We start from the raw sequence: 23,266 nt of genomic DNA, 5'->3' as shown, positions 1-23,266 counted from the left end.
ATCAGAGATACAGACGAAACCAACCAACTAAGTGATGTCCCTTTAGGAGCAGCGGTCGTCAAAAGAGGATGCGGACGGCCACCCGCAGGGGGGGTCAAAACAAGAGGACCCAAAAAAGCCTCAAAGTCCAGGAAAACTTAATATATAACCTTTACAGTGATGTCAGCTGCCCACCCCCGGCACCCGCGTCATCAGCCTATCAGCATGAGAACGCCCAGCATTTTCATGGGAAGGCCCATGAAACACTGGGCCTTCCCATGGGCACTACTATCCGCCTCCGCCCCACTGGTGCGTGCGAACGCTCAGCGAACACTGTGCGCAGAAATGCGCAGTAAGGAAACATTGTGCATCATTGCGATTTTGCAACAGTGTGCATGGAGCAGAATGAGGTCCAATATACAATCTCCCTGGTTCTAGTTTTCAAAAGTAGGCAAGTATGATTTCTAACACCGCTGGTCCTTCACCTCCCTTGCCACTGAAAACCCTGCCAAGAGGAGGTTTGGAAAAGACCTGCTCTTACTGCTAAGAAATCAGCCAATTCCATCCTAACACAGCTGCTGACACATACTGTATGCCCACGCTATAATCATAGAAACACTATCAGAATAGCAAGATAAATAGTGGGATAAGGTTATGCTGCAGAATTTGCTATTAAAAATAAGTTGCCCGCCCACCGTGTACTGACAATGGAGAGTATACTAATTATTGCTCAGAAATGAGGAAGCTGCAGATAAGATAACTGTGTTCCACATGTTCACCTTCCATGCATAACCTTCTTTTCCAGAATCGAGTAGCACAAGAAGACCTCATTATGCTTCTCAAGAAGACCACAATAACAACTGAATGCCTGTAGCATATGCAGCCAGATTTTGTTACACGATGGGCTCATTTTTAATCATGTTTGTATTTTTATAACCTCTAAACCGGTTTTTCAGCTGCAGAAATATTTATAGAGAGCGTCAGTGCAATCGTAGGCCTCCGCAGCACATTTTATTAGGGGTGCACCGTCAAAGGGGTGTGCCTAGCCCCACCTATTGGGGAAGTCTAACACAACCCATTGGGATTGTCTAACACCACCGATCAGGTGTGTCTACCTTCATCTATTGGCATACAATATAAAACGTCTCACAGCCACATCATAATCTCCTGCCTATTTCACATTTAGGGGGAGATGTAATAAAGCCTTAGAAAGTGATAAAATGGAGAGTGATAAACCTCCAACCAATCAGCTAGTAACTGTAATTTAGCAAACACAGCCTGTAACATGAAAGTTCGGAGCTGATTGGCTGGTGGTTTATCACTCTCTATTGAATCACTTTTCAAGCTTAGTACATCTGGCCCTATATCTTCTAATTACTCTTAGTTACAGTAAATGCAAATAAAGTCAAAAATATCTATGGATGACACAGGTATGTAGTGATATGACAATGGTCTAGTACAGTGGTTCCCAACCCTGGTCCTCAAGTACCCCCAACAGTGCACGTTTTCCAGGTCACTCGGCAGGTGCACTCATTATTCAAATACATTTGAAAAGATCCACAGGTGGAGATAATTATAGCACTTGTGATTCTGTGTGGAGACCTGCAAAACATGCACTGTTGGGGGTACTTGAGGACCAGGGTTGGGAACCACTGGCATATACAATGGCATACAATTTTAAAATTGTATGCCATTGTACAATATTGCGCGATATCACATCGCATCGCATACCATCGCATGCCTTATGGTATGCGATGCGATGGGCGCCGCCAAAATACACAAGTACCATATATATATATATATATATATATATATATATATATATATAGAGAGAGAGAGAGAGAGAGAGAGAGAGAGAATTCAAAATTAAACTTTTTAAAACAAATAAATTATGATGCACAGTAGCTACCAAAGTCACAATATGCCCCCAGTAGCGCACCCAGGTCATGTCTAAAAAATAGTGCCAATGGCTTATAGTGTGCCCCACAGTAGCGCCCTAGTACCGTTTTTGTGCTACATTATATTTTTTCTTTTATTTTAGAGCACACAGTAGAGCACTGGTGTAAGAATATGCTCCACAATAGCAAATCCAGGTCATAATATGCCCCACAACAGTGCCCCAGTTCACTGTTGTGACAACAATTCATTGTATTCACGTATGCCCCATAGTGTCCTAGCTAATTTTATGCCCCATAGTAGTTTTATTAGCTAATTATATACAGCTAATTTCATTAGCTCAATATATACAGGGCCGTACTGGACATGGGTACAAGGGGTTCCCCACTGCCTCAGAAACAAGGTGAACAGGAGTCTGACCTGTTTGTGTATGTTAGTGTTAAAAGATATATACACACAGTATACTTATAATTTATTTCTTTTTTAGGTGTGTGATAATTGTTTATTTGATCCTTCAATGAGTTGTCACAGGTAACATGGTAATTTGGAAAAGTGCCAATGCATTTTGTCTTTAGAAAGACTTCATCAGGGGATCAATGTTACAATCTTTCAGCTGATATGGAATTTCATATTATCCTTAAGTAGGCAGCAGAATGCTATGCTATTCTGCTGGCCATCCTTGTAGGAGAAAGAGGTCCTCTGAAGAGGCCCAAATTTCTGCTATTACTCCCAGATGAACAGATTCCCAACTGTTTCACTGGTAACAGTACTAGCCCTATAGGGATTGGCCTAACAGGCATACCTATAGGTATATATATTTATAGATTATACTTATTCCTGTATCAAAATCTCTTTTGGAGAATTTTTGGGAAATTAGGATTAGAAAAAAAAAGGAAAAGGATTTTCATGACCTTCTTCAGGATAATATGAAATTCCATATCAGCTGAAAGATTGTAAAATTGATCCCCTGATGATGTCTTTCTAAAGACGAAACACGTTGGGATGTTTCCATATTACCATGTTACCTGTGACAACTCATTGAAGGATCAAATAAACAATTATTGGATGAACTCCTCTTTGCTTCACTGAAGTGACTGTGTATTTAATTTAGGTGCCATACCACTATTGGGGAATATATATATATATATATATATATATAGCTGCAATACTTGGCGGCACTCAGGTCACAACAAACGTCACTATACCTGCAGGTTCAGGGCTGAAGCTAGGAAATTCCTCACCCAGGGCAAGGTAGTAATTTGGCTTCATGCACGTATGGGTATCACATATAGCTCCTGGGGCATGCGACCCCACCTGCTCTGCTAAAAATCTGGCTCCTTAGAAAATAAACATATGTAAAATTCCCACTGGCAGGAATATAAAAAATAAATATTTTGTAGTCTACATCTACTTCTCACAACAGTGATTTATACAGAAATTCAAATTGAGATGTATATTATATCTATTAATTCCAATAATGCTCTAAAACACAACTGCTAAGCCAAAATCATATACCATGAGATCTAAATAGAGCGACATGTAGCAGCGCTAGTGATAATAACAACGTGGAAAATACAGAGATAAAAAATTCCCATAATAAGAGCTACAATTAAATCATTTTTTGTTGTCAGGAATAAAAAGGTGTGTCTGGGATGCTGTGCAGGTCTGAGACTCACCAGGGTACCCAATGTGAGGGGAAACCTATTCTTTAGCTATTATTGATGCTTTCACTCACATCGAGAGACAAGGTGGGTCTCGAACCGGCGGCCCTTGGCTTCCCAGGCACGGTCATTAGCACTGCACCACAGTGCTTACCAACAGCTAACTGTAGCTCTGGGCCCCATGAGGTTACTTTACATAAATGATCAACAGCGCCACCCATGGCCAATGCTGGAACTACCTGCTTAACATAAGTGACAAGAGAAGGAACCCCAGTAAAACTTTATTGGCCACTAAGGTGCCTGGGACCATTACCAGCCACCTTTCACAGGGGCAGATGTATTCAGCCTAGGTATGTGATAAAGTGGGAGGTGATAATGCAGCAGCCAGTCAACTCCTAACTGACATTTGTCATGCCCAGACTAACTTGACAGTTAGGAGCTGATTGGCTGGTACCAGTGGACGGACTGACAGGGTAGGAGCCTGAAGCTCTGTAGCCAGGGCTGGACTGGTCCACAGAGGTACAGGGTAAGCCCCCTGGTGGGCCCCACTGCCTGCTGAAGGGGGGGGGGGGGGGAAGAAAAACCTAAGGATCTGGTTCCAGACTGTGCACCTGAATTATGCATTATGCATATGTTACCCTATATTACTCAAGAGTATGGTGCATTCTTTATAGTGCATTGCTGTTATTAATCTGGTACATTAACTATCATACATGCACTAGTAGTATTTACTATATACATGTTTATGAAGAGGACCAGACTATGTTTTCTCTAATGGATAAGAAAACCAATGTGTGGGTTGGCCACACCTCTTCTTGAGACTAACCACAGCCCTAAACATGGGTTCCTTAACACTGCATTCTCCCGGTGGGAACTGAGTTTTGACAGTAGTGCCCTGCTTATGTGATGTGGTAATATGAATGTTGCTGTACGGGAGGGAGGGTAGAACTTCCAGTACAGATGTTAAGCCAATATAGTTGCAGAAGAGTTTTTAGTAAAATAGATTGAATACGGACCTCTGTATTATTTGTCTATGTGACGTATTTTGTGACTATGTAGTATATGATATGATTATAACAAGACTATATGTACTTATATTTTGCAGGCCCTTCAACCTTATAAATAATAACAGCAAAATAGTTGAGACACAAAATTATTCTTGCGGTTTCCTAAACTCACCGGTGTCCTGTGTGGTGAATGGGAAATTTACAGTGAAAAGAGATTTGCCCCCAGTTTGGATAAAGACTGAGCAGACTGAACAGGAAGTAAATCAGACTTGCCTACCCTCCCGCATTTAGCGGGAGGCTCCCGGTTTTTACAGGAGCCTCCCGCTGCCCCGCAAACCTGCCCCTACCTCCCGGTTTTTGCGGGGCCTTCAGCACAATCCCGACTGCGCATGCGCGCACACCGCTTCCGGGGGACCTGCACGGCGCACGCCATGATGAAAGCCGGCCACCGCAGGGTTGTGGCCGACCGACGTGCTGAATTGGGAGGAAGAGGAAGTCCGTGCATGTAGAGGAACAGGAGAGCTCGTCACAGGGCTTCCCTGATGCTGGCCCCGCCCACCCACTCACACAGTAAGCTCCGTGCAATGCTGTTCCTGGAAGTTCCTGGCCTGCACCTGTCACTGGCTGCTCTGTGCTGCATCCACGACTGCCAGCTCCCTGCACCTCCCAGGAAAGGGCAACACAGCCAGGTGATTGCTGTGTACTGGGGGAGAGACAGGCTGTGCGTAATCTGGCACTTGTAGGATTTACTGTGGGGTACTCTGTGTACTAGTCTGGGGGAGAGGGGACCGTAATATGACTGTGGGTATTCTGTGTAATGTGTTTGTGGGGTGCTGTGTATAATGTAACACTGGGGGGGCTGTGTATAATGTAACACTGGGGAGGCTGTGTATAATGTAACATGGGGGGACTGTGTATAATGTAACATGGGGGGACTGTGTATATTGTAACATGGGGGCTGTGTATAATGTAACATGGGGGCTGTGTATAATGTAACATGGGGGCTGTGTATAATGTAACATGGGGGCTGTATATAATGTAATATGGGGGACTGTGCATAATGTAACATGGGGGGACTGTGTATATTGTAACATGGGGGCTGTGTATAATGTAACATGGGGGCTGTGTATAATGTAACATGGGGGCTGTATATAATGTAATATGGGGGGACTGTGCATAATGTAACATGGGGGGCTGTGCATAATGTAACATGGGGGGACTGTGTATAATGTAACATGGGGGGCTGTGCAAAATGTAACATGGGGGGACTGTGTATAATGTAACATGGGGGACTGTGCATAATGTAACATGGGGGACTGTGCATAATGTAACATGGGGGGCTGTGCATAATGTAACATGGGGGGGGGGCTGTGTATAATGTAACATGGGGGCTGTATATAATGTAATATAGGGTGGGCTGTGTATTTCGTAACATGGGGGGGCTGTGCATAATGTAATATGGAGGGACTGTGCATAATGTAACATGGGGGGCTGTGCATAATGTAATATGGGGGACTGTGCATAATGTAACATGGGGGCTGTGTATAATGTAACATGGGGGCTGTGTATAATGTAACATGGGGGCTGTGTATAATGTAACATGGGGGCTGTATATAATGTAATATGGGGGGACTGTGCATAATGTAACATGGGGGGACTGTGTATATTGTAACATGGGGGCTGTGTATAATGTAACATGGGGGCTGTATATAATGTAATATGGGGGACTGTGCATAATGTAACATGGGGGGCTGTGCATAATGTAACATGGGGGACTGTGTATAATGTAACATGGGGGGCAGTGCAAAATGTAACATGGGGGGACTGTGTATAATGTAACATGGGGGACTGTGCATAATGTAACATGGGGGGCTGTGCATAATGTAACATGGGGGGCTGTGTATAATGTAACATGGGGGGGCTGTGTATAATGTAATATAGGGTGGGCTGTGTATTTTGTAACATGGGGGGCTGTGCATAATGTAATATGGGGGGACTGTGCATAATGTAACATGGGGGGCTGTGCATAATGTAACATGGGGGGACTGTGTATAATGTAACATGGGGTGCTTTAGTACTATAGCATACCTCCCAATTGTCCCAATTACAGCAGGACAGTCCCGCTATTTGGAGACTGACCCGCTGTCCTTGCCGCGTGGGTAATTGGGGGGAGCCGAAGTTCACCGCTGCTTTGCTCTGCATAGCAGCTGGTGATCGCTGAAGTGATGCCGTAAGCCTGCACATGGCATCTCTTCAGCGCAGGGACAGAGGGAGTGCAGGCAGGGAGCTGCCCAGCTGCTAGGAATGATAAAAATGGGGGTCGTGGTGCTAGTCCATGCCCTCTTCCCAAGGCCACACCCACCTGCTGTGTATTTCCGCCCATTTTTCGGCCGGCCGCGCCTAAGGCGCGGCAGGTCGCGGTTTGAGACGGCACAGCGCATTTTACTAGAACCTGGAATCTCCCTGAAACTAGTTTTCAAAAGTAGGCAAGTATGAAGTAAATAAGCTTATATTTATAACATGGATATTACATACCTCCCAACATCTGGGCTGGGTGAGGCGGGACGGTGTGCACGCCGAAGGCGTGCGTCAAATTTAGGGGGCGTGGCCTGCTGGAAAGGGGCGTGACCTATACTCGTGGCGCTCTTGCGAGTGCCACGCCCCGTTTCTCGCCGCGGTGGGGGCATGCCTAGCAGCTCTGTGTGCTGCTGGTCAGCCCCCAGCCCCTCTGCCTGCAAGAATAGATGCTGTGCGCATGCGCACAGCATCTATTCACAGACCACGGGGCGGGGGACTCCCAACTGCCCCCGCCGCGGGACACTGCCGGTGGCGGGAGGGACGCGGGAATGTCCCAAAATATCGGGACGTTCCCGCGATAAGCGGGACAGTTGGGAGGTATCTTATTACTACATTTAACTGTAAAGTCCCGTACACAAGGGATGCCGCAGGTCTCAGCACATGAAGCAATGCACCCGCAATGTCTGCCAAGCCATCTGTGCTAAGCGGGCTTTTGCCTATTGTTTATAGGCAAATCCCTGTGATCTAGCAGGATAGACATTGCATGCGCTGTCTGTCTCTGCGGGTGATAGCAACTTGAAACACAGAGCGATTTGTGCTTCATTTCTAAGCGATTGGGGTTATAGTCGCCACATGTGTATACCCCATTACTGCCATTTGCTGTGTGACCTTTTCATACCCCCACATTCCACGTTCCAGGTCGCCCGGCAGGTGCACTCATTATTCAAATACATTTGAAAAGATCCACAGGTGGAGATAATTATAGCACTTGTGATTCTGTGTGGAGACCTGCAAAACATGCACTGTTGGGGGTACTTAAGGGCCAGGGTTGGGAACCACGGCCATATACAATGGCATACAATTTTAAAATTGTATGCCATTGTACAATATCGCGTGATATCACGTCGCATCGCATACCATCGCGTGCCTTATGGTATGCGATGGGCGCCACCAAAATACACAAGTACCATATATATATATAGAGAGAGAGAATTCAAAATTAAACTTTTTAAAACAAATAAATTATGATGCACAGTAGCTACCAAAGTCACAATATGCCCCCAGTAGCGCACCCAGGTCATGTCTAAAAAATAGTGCCAATGGCTTATAGTGTGCCCCACAGTAGCGCCCTAGTACCGTTTTTGTGCTACAGTATATTTTTTCATTCATTTTAGAGCACACAGTAGAGCACTGGTGTAAGAATATGCTCCACAATAGCAAATCCAGGTCATAATATGCCCCACAACAGTGCCCCAGTTCACTGTTGTGACAACAATTCATTGTATTCACGTATGCCCCATAGTGTCCTAGCTAATTTTATGCCCCATAGTAGTTTTATTAGCTAATTATATACAGCTAATTTCATTAGCTAAATATATACAGGGCCGTACTGGACATGGGTACAAGGGGTTCCCCACTGCCTCGGAAACAAGGTGAGGGGGCAGCATGAACAGGAGTCTGACCTGTTTGTGTATGTTAGTGTTAAAAGATATATACACACAATATACTTATAATTAATTTCTTTTTTTAGGTGTGTGATAATTGTTTATTTGATCCTTCAATGAGTTGTCACAGGTAACATGGTAATTTGGAAAAGTGCCAATGCATTTTGTCTTTAGAAAGACTTCATCAGGGGATCAATGTTACAATATTTCAGCTGATATGGAATTTCATATTATCCTTAAGTAGGCAGCAGAATGCTATGCTATTCTGCTGGCCATCCTTGTAGGAGAAAGAGGTCCTCTGAAGAGGCCCAAATTGCTGCTATTATTCCCAGATGAACAGATTCCCAACTGTTTCACTGGTAACAGTACTAGCCCTATAGGGATTGGCCTAGCAGGCATACCTATAGGTATATATATATATATATATATATATATATATATATAATATATATATATATATATATATATATATATATATATATATATATATATATATATATATATATATATAGATTATACTTATTCCTGTATCAAAAACTCTTTTGGAGAATTTTTGGGAAATTAGGATTAGAAAAAAAAAAGGAAAAGGATTTTCATGACCTTCTTCAGGATAATATGAAATGCCATATCAGCTGAAAGATTGTAACATTGATCCCCTGATGATGTCTTTCTAAAGACGAAACACGTTGGGATGTTTCCATATTACCATGTTACCTGTGACAACTCATTGAAGGATCAAATAAACAATTATTGGATGAACTCCTCTTTGCTTCACTGAAGTGACTGTGTATTTAATTTAGGTGCCATACCACTATTGGGGAATATATATATATATATATATGGAAGGAAAAGCAGGTGATGGACGTGCGGCGCTGATTCCTTAGCACCACTCCAGCAATGGACTATCTCAAACAGGGTACACCTGGGGCTAGTGCACTATATCCACAATATGAATAGCAGCCACCTCTTTGAACTCTCGGGAATCACGAGAGGGAGAAGAATCTGTCAAAAAGAAGGACAAGAGGGGCGCTCCATAGTGCATAAATGACAATTTAATAACAACATATAAAAACACGGTCCAGGAAAAGCAACAGTGTTGCTTTTCCTGGACCGTGTTTTTATATGTTGTTATTAAATTGTCATTTATGCACTATGGAGCGCCCCTCTTGTCCTTCTTTTTGACATATATATATATATATATATAGCTGCAATACTTGGCGGCACTCAGGTCACAACAAACGTCACTATACCTGCAGGTTCAGGGCTGAAGCTAGGAAATTCCTCACCCAGGGCAAGGTAGTAATTTGGCTTCATGCACGTATGGGTATCACATATAGCTCATGGGGCATGCGACCCCACCTGCTCTGCTAAAAATCTGGCTCCTTAGAAAATAAACATATGTAAAATTCCCACTGGCAGGAATATAAAAAAAAAATATTTTGTAGTCTACATCTACTTCTCACAACAGTGATTTATACAGAAATTCAAATTGAGATGTATATTATATCTATTAATTCCAATAATGCTCTAAAACAAAACTGCTAAGCCAAAATCATATACCATGAGATCTTAATAGAGCGACATGTAGCAGCGCTAGTGATAATAACAACGTGGAAAATACAGAGATAAAAAATTCCCATAATAAGAGCTACAATTAAATCATTTTTTTTGTTATCAGGAATAAAAAGGTGTGTCTGGGATGCTGTGCAGGTCTGAGACTCACCAGGGTACCCAATGTGAGGGGAAACCTATTCTTTAGCTATTATTGATGCTTTCACTCACATCGAGAGACAAGGTGGGTCTCGAACCGGCGGCCCTTGGCTTCCCAGGCACGGTCATTAGCACTGCACCACAGTGCTTACCAACAGCTAACTGTAGCTCTGGGCCCCATGAGGTTACTTTACATAAATGATCAACAGCGCCACCCATGGCCAATGCTGGAACTACCTGCTTAACATAAGTGACAAGAGAAGGAACCCCAGTACAACTTTATTGGCCACTAAGGTGCCTGGGACCATTACCAGCCACCTTTCACAGGGGCAGATGTATTCAGCCTAGTTTTGTGATAAAGTGGGAGGTGATAATGCAGCAGCCAGTCAACTCCTAACTGACATTTGTCATGCCCAGACTAACTTGACAGTTAGGAGCTGATTGGCTGGTACCAGTGGACGGACTGACAGGGTAGGAGCCTGAAGCTCTGTAGCCAGGGCTGGACTGGTCCACAGAGGTACAGGGTAAGCCCCCTGGTGGGCCCCACTGCCTGCTGAAGGGGGGGGGGGGGGGAGAAAAACCTAAGGATCCCAGGTACCTCCAGTTCTGGACCTGTTATTGAGACTGCCCTGCGGAGACTACGTGCGGTGGTCTACCCGGGTCTTATCATCTGACCCCACACTAAGCTCCAAACTTAGCCTTTTTATAAGGCCAGATACAGTACCAGGCATTTTATTAAGAGTGATTTTCTGTTTATGTATGTGGATTGATTAAAAAAAGTTACTTTTTACGCTATGAGTCTTTTCCCCTCTATATTTCTATCTCTGAGGGAAGTGGAAGGATCTGACATTCTGGTTTAACAATTGTGTGTGACCCCTGATCTACGTGCATTGTTTGGCCTAAGAGGAGGCCCTTATACGGTACGGGCATCTCACCATTATAAAAAGTGGAATTTAACTCATACCATTTATTCTACACCATGAGATGTCTTTCTGTTTTTTCCTGAGGTCAAAATTATTTTAAAGAAGAAAACCTCACATCCAAAGGATAAAGAACATCCTCCCCAATAGGAAGCGCAGGCCCCTATCTCTGTTTTTACTGTATTCTTTGTAGTAGGTGATACTACCAGGGACCGTGTCGCATCCAAGTGGAAGCGCAGAATCTTACCTTCCTTTTAGTAAATCAGACTTGCCTACCCTCCCGCATTTAGGGGGAGGCTCCCGGTTTTTACAGGAGCCTCCCGCTGCCCCGCAAACCTGCCCCTACTTCCCGGTTTTTGCGGGCCTTCAGCACAATCCTGACTGCGCATGCGCGCGCACCGCTTCCGGGGGACCTGCACGGCGCACGCCATGATGACAGCCGGCCACCGCAGGGTTGTGGCCGACCGACGTGCTGTATTGGGAGGAAGAGGAAGTCCGTGCATGTAGAGGAACAGGAGAGCTCGTCACAGGGCTTCCCTGATGCTGGCCCCGCCCACCCACTCACACAGTGAGCTCCGTGCAATGTTCCTGGAAGTTCCTGGCCTGCACCTGTCACTGGCTGCTCTGTGCTGCATCCACGACTGCCAGCTCCCTGCACCTCCCAGGAAAGGGCAACACAGCCAGGTGATTGCTGTGTACTGGGGGAGAGACGGGCTGTGCGTAATCTGGCACTTGTAGGATTTACTGTGGGGTACTCTGTGTACTAGTCTGGGGGAGAGGGGACCGTAATATGACTGTGGGTACTCTGTGTAATGTGTTTGTGGGGGGCTGTGTATAATGTAACACTGGGGGGGGGGGGCTGTTTATAATGTAACACTGGGGGGGCTGTGTATAATGTAACATGGGGGACTGTGTATAATGTAACATGGGGGGACTGTGTATATTGTAACATGGGGGCTGTGTATAATGTAACATGGGGGCTGTGTATAATGTAACATGGGGGCTGTGTATAATGTAACATGGGGGCTGTATATAATGTAATATGGGGGGACTGTGCATAATGTAACATGGGGGACTGTGTATATTGTAACATGGGGGCTGTGTATAATGTAACATGGGGGCTGTGTATAATGTAACATGGGGGCTGTGTATAATGTAATATGGGGGGACTGTGCATAATGTAACATGGGGGCTGTGCATAATGTAACATGGGGGGACTGTGTATAATGTAACATGGGGGCTGTGTATAATGTAATATGGGGGGACTGTGCATAATGTAACATGGGGGCTGTGCATAATGTAACATGGGGGGACTGTGTATAATGTAACATGGGGGCTGTGTATAATGTAACATGGGGGCTGTGTATAATGTAACATGGGGGCTGTGTATAATGTAATATGGGGGGACTGTGCATAATGTAACATGGGGGCTGTGCAAAATGTAACATGGGGGGACTGTGTATAATGTAACATGGGGGACTGTGCATAATGTAACATGGGGGGCTGTGCATAATGTAACATGGGGGGGCTGTGTATATTGTAACATGGGGCTGTATATAATGTAATATAGGGTGGGCTGTGTATTTTGTAACATGGGGGGCTGTGCATAATGTAATATGGGGGGACTGTGCATAATGTAACATGGGGGGCTGTGCATAATGTAATATGGGGGGACTGTGCATAATGTAACATGGGGGCTGTGTATAATGTAACATGGGGGCTGTGTATAATGTAACATGGGGGCTGTATATAATGTAATATGGGGGGACTGTGCATAATGTAACATGGGGGGACTGTGTATATTGTAACATGGGGCTGTGTATAATGTAACATGGGGGCTGTGTATAAAGTAACATGGGGGCTGTATGTAATGTAATATGAGGGGACTGTGCATAATGAAACATGGGGGGCTGTGCATAATGTAACACGGGGGGACTGTGTATAATGTAACATGGGGGGCTGTGCAAAATGTAACATGGGGGGGACTGTGTATAATGTAACATGGGGGACTGTGCATAATGTAACATGGGGGGCTGTGCATAATGTAACATACCTCCCAACAACTGGGCTGGCTGAGGCGGGACGGTGTGCACGCCGAAGGCGCGCGTCAAATTTAGGGGGCGTGGCCTGCTGGAAAGGGGGCGTGACCTATACTCGTGGCGCTCTCGTGAGGCCACGCCCCGTTTCTCGCTGCGGTGGGGGCATGCCTAGCAGCTCTGTGAGCTGCTGGTCAGCCCCCAGCCCCTCTGCCTTCAAGAATAGATGCTGTGCACATGCGCACAGCATCTATTCACAGACCACGGGGCGGGGGACTCCCAACTGCCCCCCCCCCGCCGCGGGACACTGCCGGTGGCGGGAGGGACGCGGGAATGTCCCAAAATATCGGGACGTTCCCGCGATAAACGGGACAGTTGGGAGGTATCTTATTACTACATTTAACTGTAAAGTCCCGTACACAAGGGATGCCGCAGGTCTCAGCACATGAAGCAATGCACCTGCAATGTCTGCCAAGCCATCTGTGCTAAGCGGGCTTTTGCCTATTGTTTATAGGCAAATCCCTGTGATCTAGCAGGATAGACATTGCATGCGCTGTCTGTCTCTGCGGGTGATAGCGACTCGCAGGACCACGCATCGCTGTCGGACAGGGCCATACACACAGAGCGATTTGTGCTTCATTTCTAAGCGATTGGGGTTATAGTCGCCACATGTGTATACCCCATTACTGCCATTTGCTGTGTGACCTTTTCATACCCCCACATTCCACGTCGGCGTGGAGTTGAGAATAGAAAGTGTGGCGAGCGCAGCGAGCCACCGAGCCCGAAGCGTGGCGAGCGCAGCGAGGGGACGCGGATACCTTCACAGGTATCCGCGTCCCCTCGCGGGCTTCATAGGTGTCCGCGTCCCCTCGCGGGGCTCGCTGCGATCGCCACGCTTTGGGCTCGGTGGCTCGCTGCGCTCGCCACACTTTCTATTCTCGACTCCACGCCGACGTGGATAGAGGGGTATGAAAAGGTCGGAGGACGTGTACCGCCGCGTTTATAGTGGGGGGGTGGCGTGGGGGTGCATTTAACATTGTAAGCACCCATTAGGGTGCTTATACAATGTTTAATCGCATCGCATTGTATGGCATCGTATGCCATATACCAGTGGTTCCCCAACCCTGGTCCTCAACTACCCCCAACAGTGCACATTTTCCAGGTCACCCGGCAGGTGCACTCATTATTCAAATACATTTGAAAAGATCCACAGGTGGAGATAATTATAGCACTTGTGATTCTGTGTGGAGACCTGCAAAACATGCACTGTTGGGGGTACTTAAGGGCCAGGGTTGGGAACCACTGCCATATACAATGGCATACAATTTTAAAATTGTATGCCATTGTACAATATCGCGTGATATCACGTTGCATCGCATACCATCGCATGCCTTATGGTATGCGATGGGCGCCACCAAAATACACAAGTACCATATATAGATATATATATATCTATATATATAGAGAGAGAGAGAATTCAAAATTAAACTTTTTAAAACACATAAATTATGATGCACAGTAGCTACCAAAGTCACAATATGCCCCCAGTAGCGCACCCAGGTCATGTCTAAAAAATGGTGCCAATGGCTTATAGTGTGCCCCACAGTAGCGCCCTAGTACCGTTTTTGTGCTACAGTAGATTTTTTCTTTTATTTTAGAGCACACAGTAGAGCACTGGTGTAAGAATATGCTCCACAATAGCAAATCCAGGTCATAATATGCCCCACAACAGTGCCCCAGTTCACTGTTGTGACAACAATTCATTGTATTCACGTATGCCCCATAGTGTCCTAGCTAATTTTATGCCCCATAGTAGTTTTATTAGCTAATTATATACAGCTAATTTCATTAGCTAAATATATACAGGGCCGTACTGGACATGGGTACAAGGGGTTCCCCACTGCCTCGGAAACAAGGTGAGGGGGCAGCATGAACAGGAGTCTGACCTGTTTGTGTATGTTAGTGTTAAAAGATATATACACACAATATACTTATAATTAATTTCTTTTTTTAGGTGTGTGATAATTGTTTATTTGATCCTTCAATGAGTTGTCACAGGTAACATGGTAATTTGGAAAAGTGCCAATGCATTTTGTCTTTAGAAAGACTTAATCAGGGGATCAATGTTACAATCTTTCAGCTGATATGGAATTTCATATTATCCTTAAGTAGGCAGCAGAATGCTATGCTATTCTGCTGGCCATCCTTGTAGGAGAAAGAGGTCCTCTGAAGAGGCCCAAATTGCTGCTATTACTCCCAGATGAACAGATTCCCAACTGTTTCACTGGTAACAGTACTAGCCCTATAGGGATTGGCCTAACAGGCATACATATATACATATATATATATATATATATATATATATATATATATATATATATATATATATATATATATATATATATATATATATATATATATATATATATATAGATTATACTTATTCCTGTATCAAAAACTCTTTTGGAGAATTTTTGGGAAATTAGGATTAGAAAAAAAAAGGAAAAGGATTTTCATGACCTTCTTCAGGATAATATGAAATTCCATATCAGCTGAAAGATTGTAACATTGATCCCCTGATGATGTCTTTCTAAAGACGAAACACGTTGGGATGTTTTCATATTACCATGTTACCTGTGACAACTCATTGAAGGATCAAATAAACAATTATTGGATGAACTCCTCTTTGCTTCACTGAAGTGACTGTGTATTTAATTTAGGTGCCATACCACTATTGGGGAATATATATATATATATATATATATATATATATATATATAGCTGCAATACTTGGCAGCACTCAGGTCACAACAAACGTCACTATACCTGCAGGTTCAGGGCTGAAGCTAGGAAATTCCTCACCCAGGGCAAGGTAGTAATTTGGCTTCATGCACTTATGGGTATCACATATAGCTCCTGGGGCATGCGACCCCACCTGCTCTGCTAAAAATCTGGCTCCTTAGAAAATAAACATATGTAAAATTCCCACTGGCAGGAATATAAAAAAAAAATATTTTGTAGTCTACATCTACTTCTCACAACAGTGATTTATACAGAAATTCAAATTGAGATGTATATTATATCTATTAATTCCAATAATGCTCTAAAACACAACTGCTAAGCCAAAATCATATACCATGAGATCTAAATAGAGCGACATGTAGCAGCGCTAGTGATAATAACAACGTGGAAAATACAGAGATAAAAAATTCCCATAATAAGAGCTACAATTAAATAATTTTTTTGTTATCAGGAATAAAAAGGTGTGTCTGGGATGCTGTGCAGGTCTGAGACTCACCTGGGTACCCAATGTGAGGGGAAACCTATTCTTTAGCTATTATTGATGCTTTCACTCACATCGAGAGACAAGGTGGGTCTCGAACCGGCGGCCCTTGGCTTCCCAGGCACGGTCATTAGCACTGCACCACAGTGCTTACCAACAGCTAACTGTAGCTCTGGGCCCCATGAGGTTACTTTACATAAATGATCAACAGCGCCACCCATGGCCAATGCTGGAACTACCTGCTTAACATAAGTGACAAGAGAAGGAACCCCAGTACAACTTTATTGGCCACTAAGGTGCCTGGGACTATTACCAGCCACCTTTCACAGGGGCAGATGTATTAAGCCTAGTTATGTGATAAAGTGGGAGGTGATAATGCAGCAGCCAGTCAACTCCTAACTGACATTTGTCATGCCCAGACTAACTTGACAGTTAGGAGCTGATTGGCTGGTACCAGTGATCGGACTGACAGGGTAGGAGCCTAAAGCTCTGTAGCCAGGGCTGGACTGGTCTACAGAGGTACAGGGTAAGCCCCCTGGTGGGCCCCACTGCCTGCTGAAGGGGGGGGGGGGGGAGAAAAACCTAAGGATCTGGTTCCAGACTGTGCACCTGAATTATGCATTATGCATATGTTACCCTATATTACTCAAGAGTATGGTGCATTCTTTATAGTGCATTGCTGTTATTAATCTGGTACATTAACTATCATACATGCACTAGTAGTATTTACTATATACATGTTTATGAAGAGGACCAGACTATGTTTTCTCTAATGGATAAGAAAACCAATGTGTGGGTTGGCCACACCTCTTCTTGAGACTAACCACAGCCCTAAACATGGGTTCCTTAACACTGCATTCTCCCGGTGGGAACTGAGTTTTGACAGTAGTGCCCTGCTTATGTGATGTGGTAATATGAATGGTGCTGTACGGGAGGGAGGGTAGAACTTCCAGTACAGATGTTAAGCCAATATAGTTGCAGAAGAGTTTTTAGTAAAATAGATTGAATACAGACCTCTGTATTATTTGTCTATGTGACGTATTTTGTGACTATGTAGTATATGATATGATTATAACAAGACTATAAATAATAACAGCAAAATAGTTGAGACACAAAATTATTCTTGCGGTTTCCTAAACTCACCGGTGTCCTGTGTGGTGAATGGGAAATTTACAGTGAAAAGAGATTTGCCCCCAGTTTGGATAAAGACTGAGCAGACTGAACAGGAAGTAAATCAGACTTGCCTACCCTCCCGCATTTAGGGGGAGGCTCCCAGTTTTTACAGGAGCCTCCCGCTGCCCCGCAAACCTGCCCCTACCTCCCGGTTTTTGCGGGGCCTTCAGCACAATCCTGACTGCGCATGCGCGGGCACCGCTTCCGGGGGACCTGCACGGCGCACGCCATGATGACAGCCGGTCACCGCAGGGTTGTGGCCGACCGACGTGCTGTATTGGAAGGAAGAGGAAGTCCGTGCATGTAGAGGAACAGGAGAGCTTGTCACAGGGCTTCCCTGATGCTGGCCCCGCCCACCCACTCACACAGTGAGCTCCGTGCAATGCTGTTCCTGGAAGTTCCTGGCCTGCACCTGTCACTGGCTGCTCTGTGCTGCATCCACGACTGCCAGCTCCCTGCACCTCCCAGGAAAGGGCAACACAGCCAGGTGATTGCTGTGTACTGGGGGAGAGACGGGCTGTGCGTAATCTGGCACTTGTAGGATTTACTGTGGGGTACTCTGTGTACTAGTCTGGGGGAGAGGGGACCGTAATATGACTGTGGGTATTCTGTGTTATGTGTTTGTGGGGGGGCTGTGTATAATGTAACACTGGGGGGGCTGTGTATAATGTAACACTGGGGGGGGTGTATAATGTAACATGGGGGGACTGTGTATAATGTAACATGGGGGACTGTGTATATTGTAACATGGGGGCTGTGTATAATGTAACATGGGGGCTGTGTATAATGTAACATGGGGGCTGTGTATAATGTAACATGGGGGCTGTATATAATGTAATATGGGGGGACTGTGCATAATGTAACATGGGGGGACTGTGTATATTGTAACATGGGGGCTGTGTATAATGTAACATGGGGGCGTTGTATAATGTAACATGGGGGCTGTATATAATGTAATATGGGGGGACTGTGCATAATGTAACATGGGGGGCTGTGCATAATGTAACATGGGGGGACTGTGTATAATGTAACATGGGGGGCTGTGCAAAATGTAACATGGGGGGCTGTGCAAAATGTAACATGGGGGACTGTGCATAAAGTAACATGGGGGGCTGTGCATAATGTAACATGGGGGGGCTGTGTATAATGTAACATGGGGGCTGTATATAATGTAATATAGGGTGGGCTGTGTTTTTTGTAACATGGGGGGCTGTGCATAATGTAATATGGGGGGACTGTGCATAATGTAACATGGGGGGACTGTGCATAATGTAACATGGGGGGACTGTGTATATTGTAACATGGGGGCTGTGTATAATGTAACATGGGGGCTGTGTATAATGTAACATGGGGGCTGTATATAATGTAATATGGGGGGACTGTGCATAATGTAACACGGGGGGACTGTGTATAATGTAACATGGGGGGCTGTGCAAAATGTAACATGGGGGGCTGTGTATAATGTAACATGGGGGACTGTGCATCATGTAACATGGGGGGCTGTGCATAATGTAACATGGGTGGGCTGTGCATAATGTAACATGGGGGCTGTATATAGGGTGGGCTGTGTATTTTGTAACATGGGGGGCTGTGCATAATGTAATATGGGGGGACTGTGCATAATGTAACATGGGGGGCTGTGCATAATGTAACATGGGGGGCTGTGCATAATGTAATATGGGGGGACTGTGCATAATGTAACATGGGGGGCTGTGCATAATGTAACATGGGGGGACTGTGTATAATGTAACATGGGGTGCTTTAGTACTATAGCATACCTCCCAATTGTCCCAATTACAGCAGGACAGTCCCGCTATTTGGAGACTGACCCGCTGTCCTTGCCGCGTGGGTAATTGGGGGGAGCCGAAGTTCACCGCTGCTTTGCTCTGCATAGCAGCTGGTGATCGCTGAAGTGATGCCGTAAGCCTGCACATGGCATCTCTTCAGCGCAGGGACAGAGGGAGTGCAGGCAGGGAGCTGCCCAGCTGCTAGGAATGATGAAAATGGGGGTCGTGGTGCTAGTCCATGCCCTCTCCCCAAGGCCACACCCACCTGGTGTGTAGCTCCGCCCATTCTTCGGTCGCGGTTTGAGACGGCACAGCGCATTTTACTAGAACCTGGAATCTCCCTGAAACTAGTTTTCAAAAGTAGGCAAGTATGAAGTAAATAAGCTTATATTTATAACATGGATATTACATACCTCCCAACATCTGGGCTGGGTGAGGCGGGACGGTGTGCACGCCGAAGGCGCGCGTCAAATTTAGGGGGCGTGGCCTGCTGGAAAGGGGGCGTGACCTATACTCGTGGCACTCTCGCGAGGCCACGCCCCCTTTCTCGCCGCGGTGGGGGCATGCCTAGCAGCTCTGTGAGCTGCTGGTCAGCCCCCAGCCCCTCTGCCTGCAAGAATAGCTGCTGTGCGCATGTACGCACAGCATCTATTCACAGACCACGGGGCGGGGGACGCCCAACTGCCCCCCCCGCGCCGCGGGACACTGCCGGTGGCGGGAGGGACGCGGGAATGTCCCAAAATATCGGGACGTTCCCGCGATAAGCGGGACAGTTGGGAGGTATCTTATTACTACATTTAACTGTAAAGTCCCGTACACAAGGGATGCCGCAGGTCTCAGCACATGAAGCAATGCACCCGCAATGTCTGCTAAGCCATCTGTGCTAAGCGGGCTTTTGCCTATTGTTTATAGGCAAATCCCTGTGATCTAGCAGGATAGACATTGCATGCGCTGTCTGTCTCTGCGGGTGATAGCGACTCGCAGGACCACGCATCGCTGTCGGCCAGGGCCATACACACAGAACGATTTGTGCTTCATTTCTAAGCGATTGGGGTTATAGTCGCCACATGTGTATACCCCATTACTGCCATTTGCTGTGTGACCTTTTCATACCCCCACATTCCACGTCAGCGTGGAATTGAGAATAGAAAGTGTGGCGAGCGCAGCGAGCCCCGCTAGGGGCTGCGGACACCTTCACAGGTATCCGCGTCCCCTCGCGGGCTTCACAGGTGTCCGCGGCCGCTCGCCACGCTTCGGGCTCGGTGGCTCGCTGCGCTCGCCACACTTTCTATTCTCAACTCCACTCTGACGTGGATAGTGGGGGTATGAAGAGGTCGGAGGACGTGTACCGCCACGTTTATAGTGGGGGGGTGGCGTGGGGGTGCATTTAACATTGTAAGCACCCTTTAGGGTGCTTATACAATGTTTAATCGCATCGCATTGTATGGCATTGTATGCCATATACCAGTGGTTCCCAACCCTGGTCCTCAAGTACCCCCAACAGTGCACGTTTTCCAGGTCACCCGGCAGGTGCACTCATTATTCAAATACATTTGAAAAGATCCACAGTTGGAGATAATTATAGCACTTGTGATTCTGTGTGGAGACCTGCAAAACATGCACTGTTGGGGGTACTTGAGGACCAGGGTTGGGAACCACTGGTCTATTACAATTAACAATGCAAACACACATAACTGATTGATGGGCGCTTCTTTTAATGGAATACAGCTCTAAAAAGCAAAAGTCTTTGGTAAAAGGTATTGCTAGTGGCAGGGAGGTGTTCATTAGGGTGGGCACAGCATTCTAATGTTGATATTTGATATGAAACAAATGAACAGCTTTGGCGCAGTACCATAAAAAATGTTCCATACAATATAAATTGAAGAAGAACAATCTTTATTTTAAACATGCAATATTCCAATAAAAAGGTAAATATAAAGGACCATACACATAGATCATGCCAAGCTGGAAATGACACTTGGGGCCAAATGTAATAGGGTGAGAGTTTCAGAAAGTGAGAGATTTTGGGAGACTTTTCCCATGTTTTTTAAAGCAGCAATCAATTACACGGCAAAATCAGTTTGATTTTGCCATGTAATTGATTGCTGCTTTAAAAACATGGGAAAACTCTCCCAAAATCTCTCACTTTCTGAAACTCTCACCCTATTACATTTGGCCCCGGGTATTTAAAAGACAATAATACCTCACCCTAATTGTGGGCTGCGGTGGGCAATGCTTGGGTCCAAGTCTGCGGCACCACCGCAGAGGGCTCAGGGTGTCTGGTTCCTGGTCAGAAAGTGCTGGTGCATGAAAGTGCTCAGTCCATAAGGTGCATCAGTGTCCAAAAGCAACGCGTTTCGGAGAGGTCCACTCTCCTTCCTCAGGCTGTGGAAGGAGAGTGGACCTCTCCGAAATGCGTTGCTTTTGGACACTGATGCACCTTATGGACTGAGCACTTTCATGCACCAGCACTTTCTGACCAAGAACCAGACACCCTGAGCCCTCTGCGGTGGTGCCGCAGACTTGGACCCAAGCATTGCCCACCGCAGCCCACAATTAAGGTGAGGTATTATTGTCTTTTAAATACCCGGTGTCATTTCCAGCTTGGCATGATCTATGTGTATGGTCCTTTATATTTACCTTTTTATTGGAATATTGCATGTTTAAAATAAAGATTGTTCTTCTTTAATTTATATTGTATGGAACATTTTTTATGGTACTGCGCCAAAGCTGTTCATTTGTTTCATATTCTGTACCTGCAGAGGTGGTATACCTCTTTTATAATGTTGATATTTGGGCAGGGGGAGGTGGGAATGGGAACCAGGTGGTCTTAAACCAAAGATGGTGTAATTTTACTCACAGTGAACCAATTTCTTTATGTGATTATTACTTGGGCTGGATGGTAAAGTGTACACTTCCATTGTCTAAGGCCCTAGAACGTGGAGGTGTGGCTAATGATGATGATGATGAGGAGGAGGAAGATGATCAAGTAGTTCCAACCATATCAAATGTATCAGAACAAACCTCCCCACAAGCCTGCTACTCCTCAGATAGGCGTAGGATAAAATATTGTATAATATTAAGAACAAAGACTACACCAATCCTAGGGAAATACTGACAAGAAAAACCAAAGTTTCAGCAACCCAAAGTGTATGTTGGATTTATAAATATGTGAATAATTGTAAGACCTCAGCACAGGTCACAATTATAATATACTTCCATAATCCCAGTTACTATAACCGTATAGACACCTAGTTCTATTAATTAATAACGTGATCCGGTTTGCATAACAAATATTTGAAGCAACAGTTTTTCGTGTTTATTACAAATAATAATGATACAATAATGCCAAGGACATACCTGTTAGCCAGTAACTGTGATCTGGTGCCTGAAGGAGAAGTCAGATAGACCGCCAGATCTCCTCTGCGCGGGTGGGTAATCGTGATCCGTACAACCACATGCTCCAAGTAAATGACATGGTGGTTGGAGTTGTCGGCACAGCCGGTGGCTTTGTACGCTGAGCGAACCACATTGTCTGGGCGAATGGTTCTGTGTAAAATAAGCCATTAGAAATGAGTGTAGGAATATAACTTGTACAAGATGTATATGCTCTACAGAAAGTTGTATCACTTTATTTGCAGGTAGTCAGGGGCAGATAACATCTTCTGATTGACTGATGTTTCTTGGGCATATACAGAGCCGGCTCTACCATTAGGCATCTGTCTCGGTCGCTGGGATCTGGAGGGGGGGGGGCACTGTGTCTGTTTATCACAACATGAATGATGTTTATTATGGGGAAGACATCCTTGTTGTACTTTATGGAGATGGTGGCTGTGGATCTTCTAAGATGCC

General features: G+C 45.3%; 1 protein-coding gene across 2 annotated transcripts in view; it reads right to left on the bottom strand.

The window, feature by feature from the left end:
* Positions 1-23,266, bottom strand: part of LOC146078639 (proprotein convertase subtilisin/kexin type 5-like) — a 275,576-nt gene that overhangs the window by 36,489 nt on the left and 215,821 nt on the right. For both annotated transcript variants that reach the window (XM_083186123.1, XM_083186122.1), the window contains exon 12: positions 22,775-22,963. In XM_083186123.1, the coding sequence (XP_083042249.1) occupies positions 22,775-22,963 (189 nt within the window). The remainder of the gene's footprint in view (positions 1-22,774; positions 22,964-23,266) is intronic.

The sequence above is a fragment of the Crinia signifera genome, chromosome 1 (assembly GCF_055691185.1).
Source record: "Crinia signifera chromosome 1, ASM5569118v1, whole genome shotgun sequence".
In the NCBI taxonomy this organism is placed as follows: domain Eukaryota; kingdom Metazoa; phylum Chordata; class Amphibia; order Anura; family Myobatrachidae; genus Crinia; species Crinia signifera.
The sequence above is the reverse complement of the archived record's forward strand: the minus strand, read 5'-3'. Positions and strand labels throughout refer to the sequence as shown.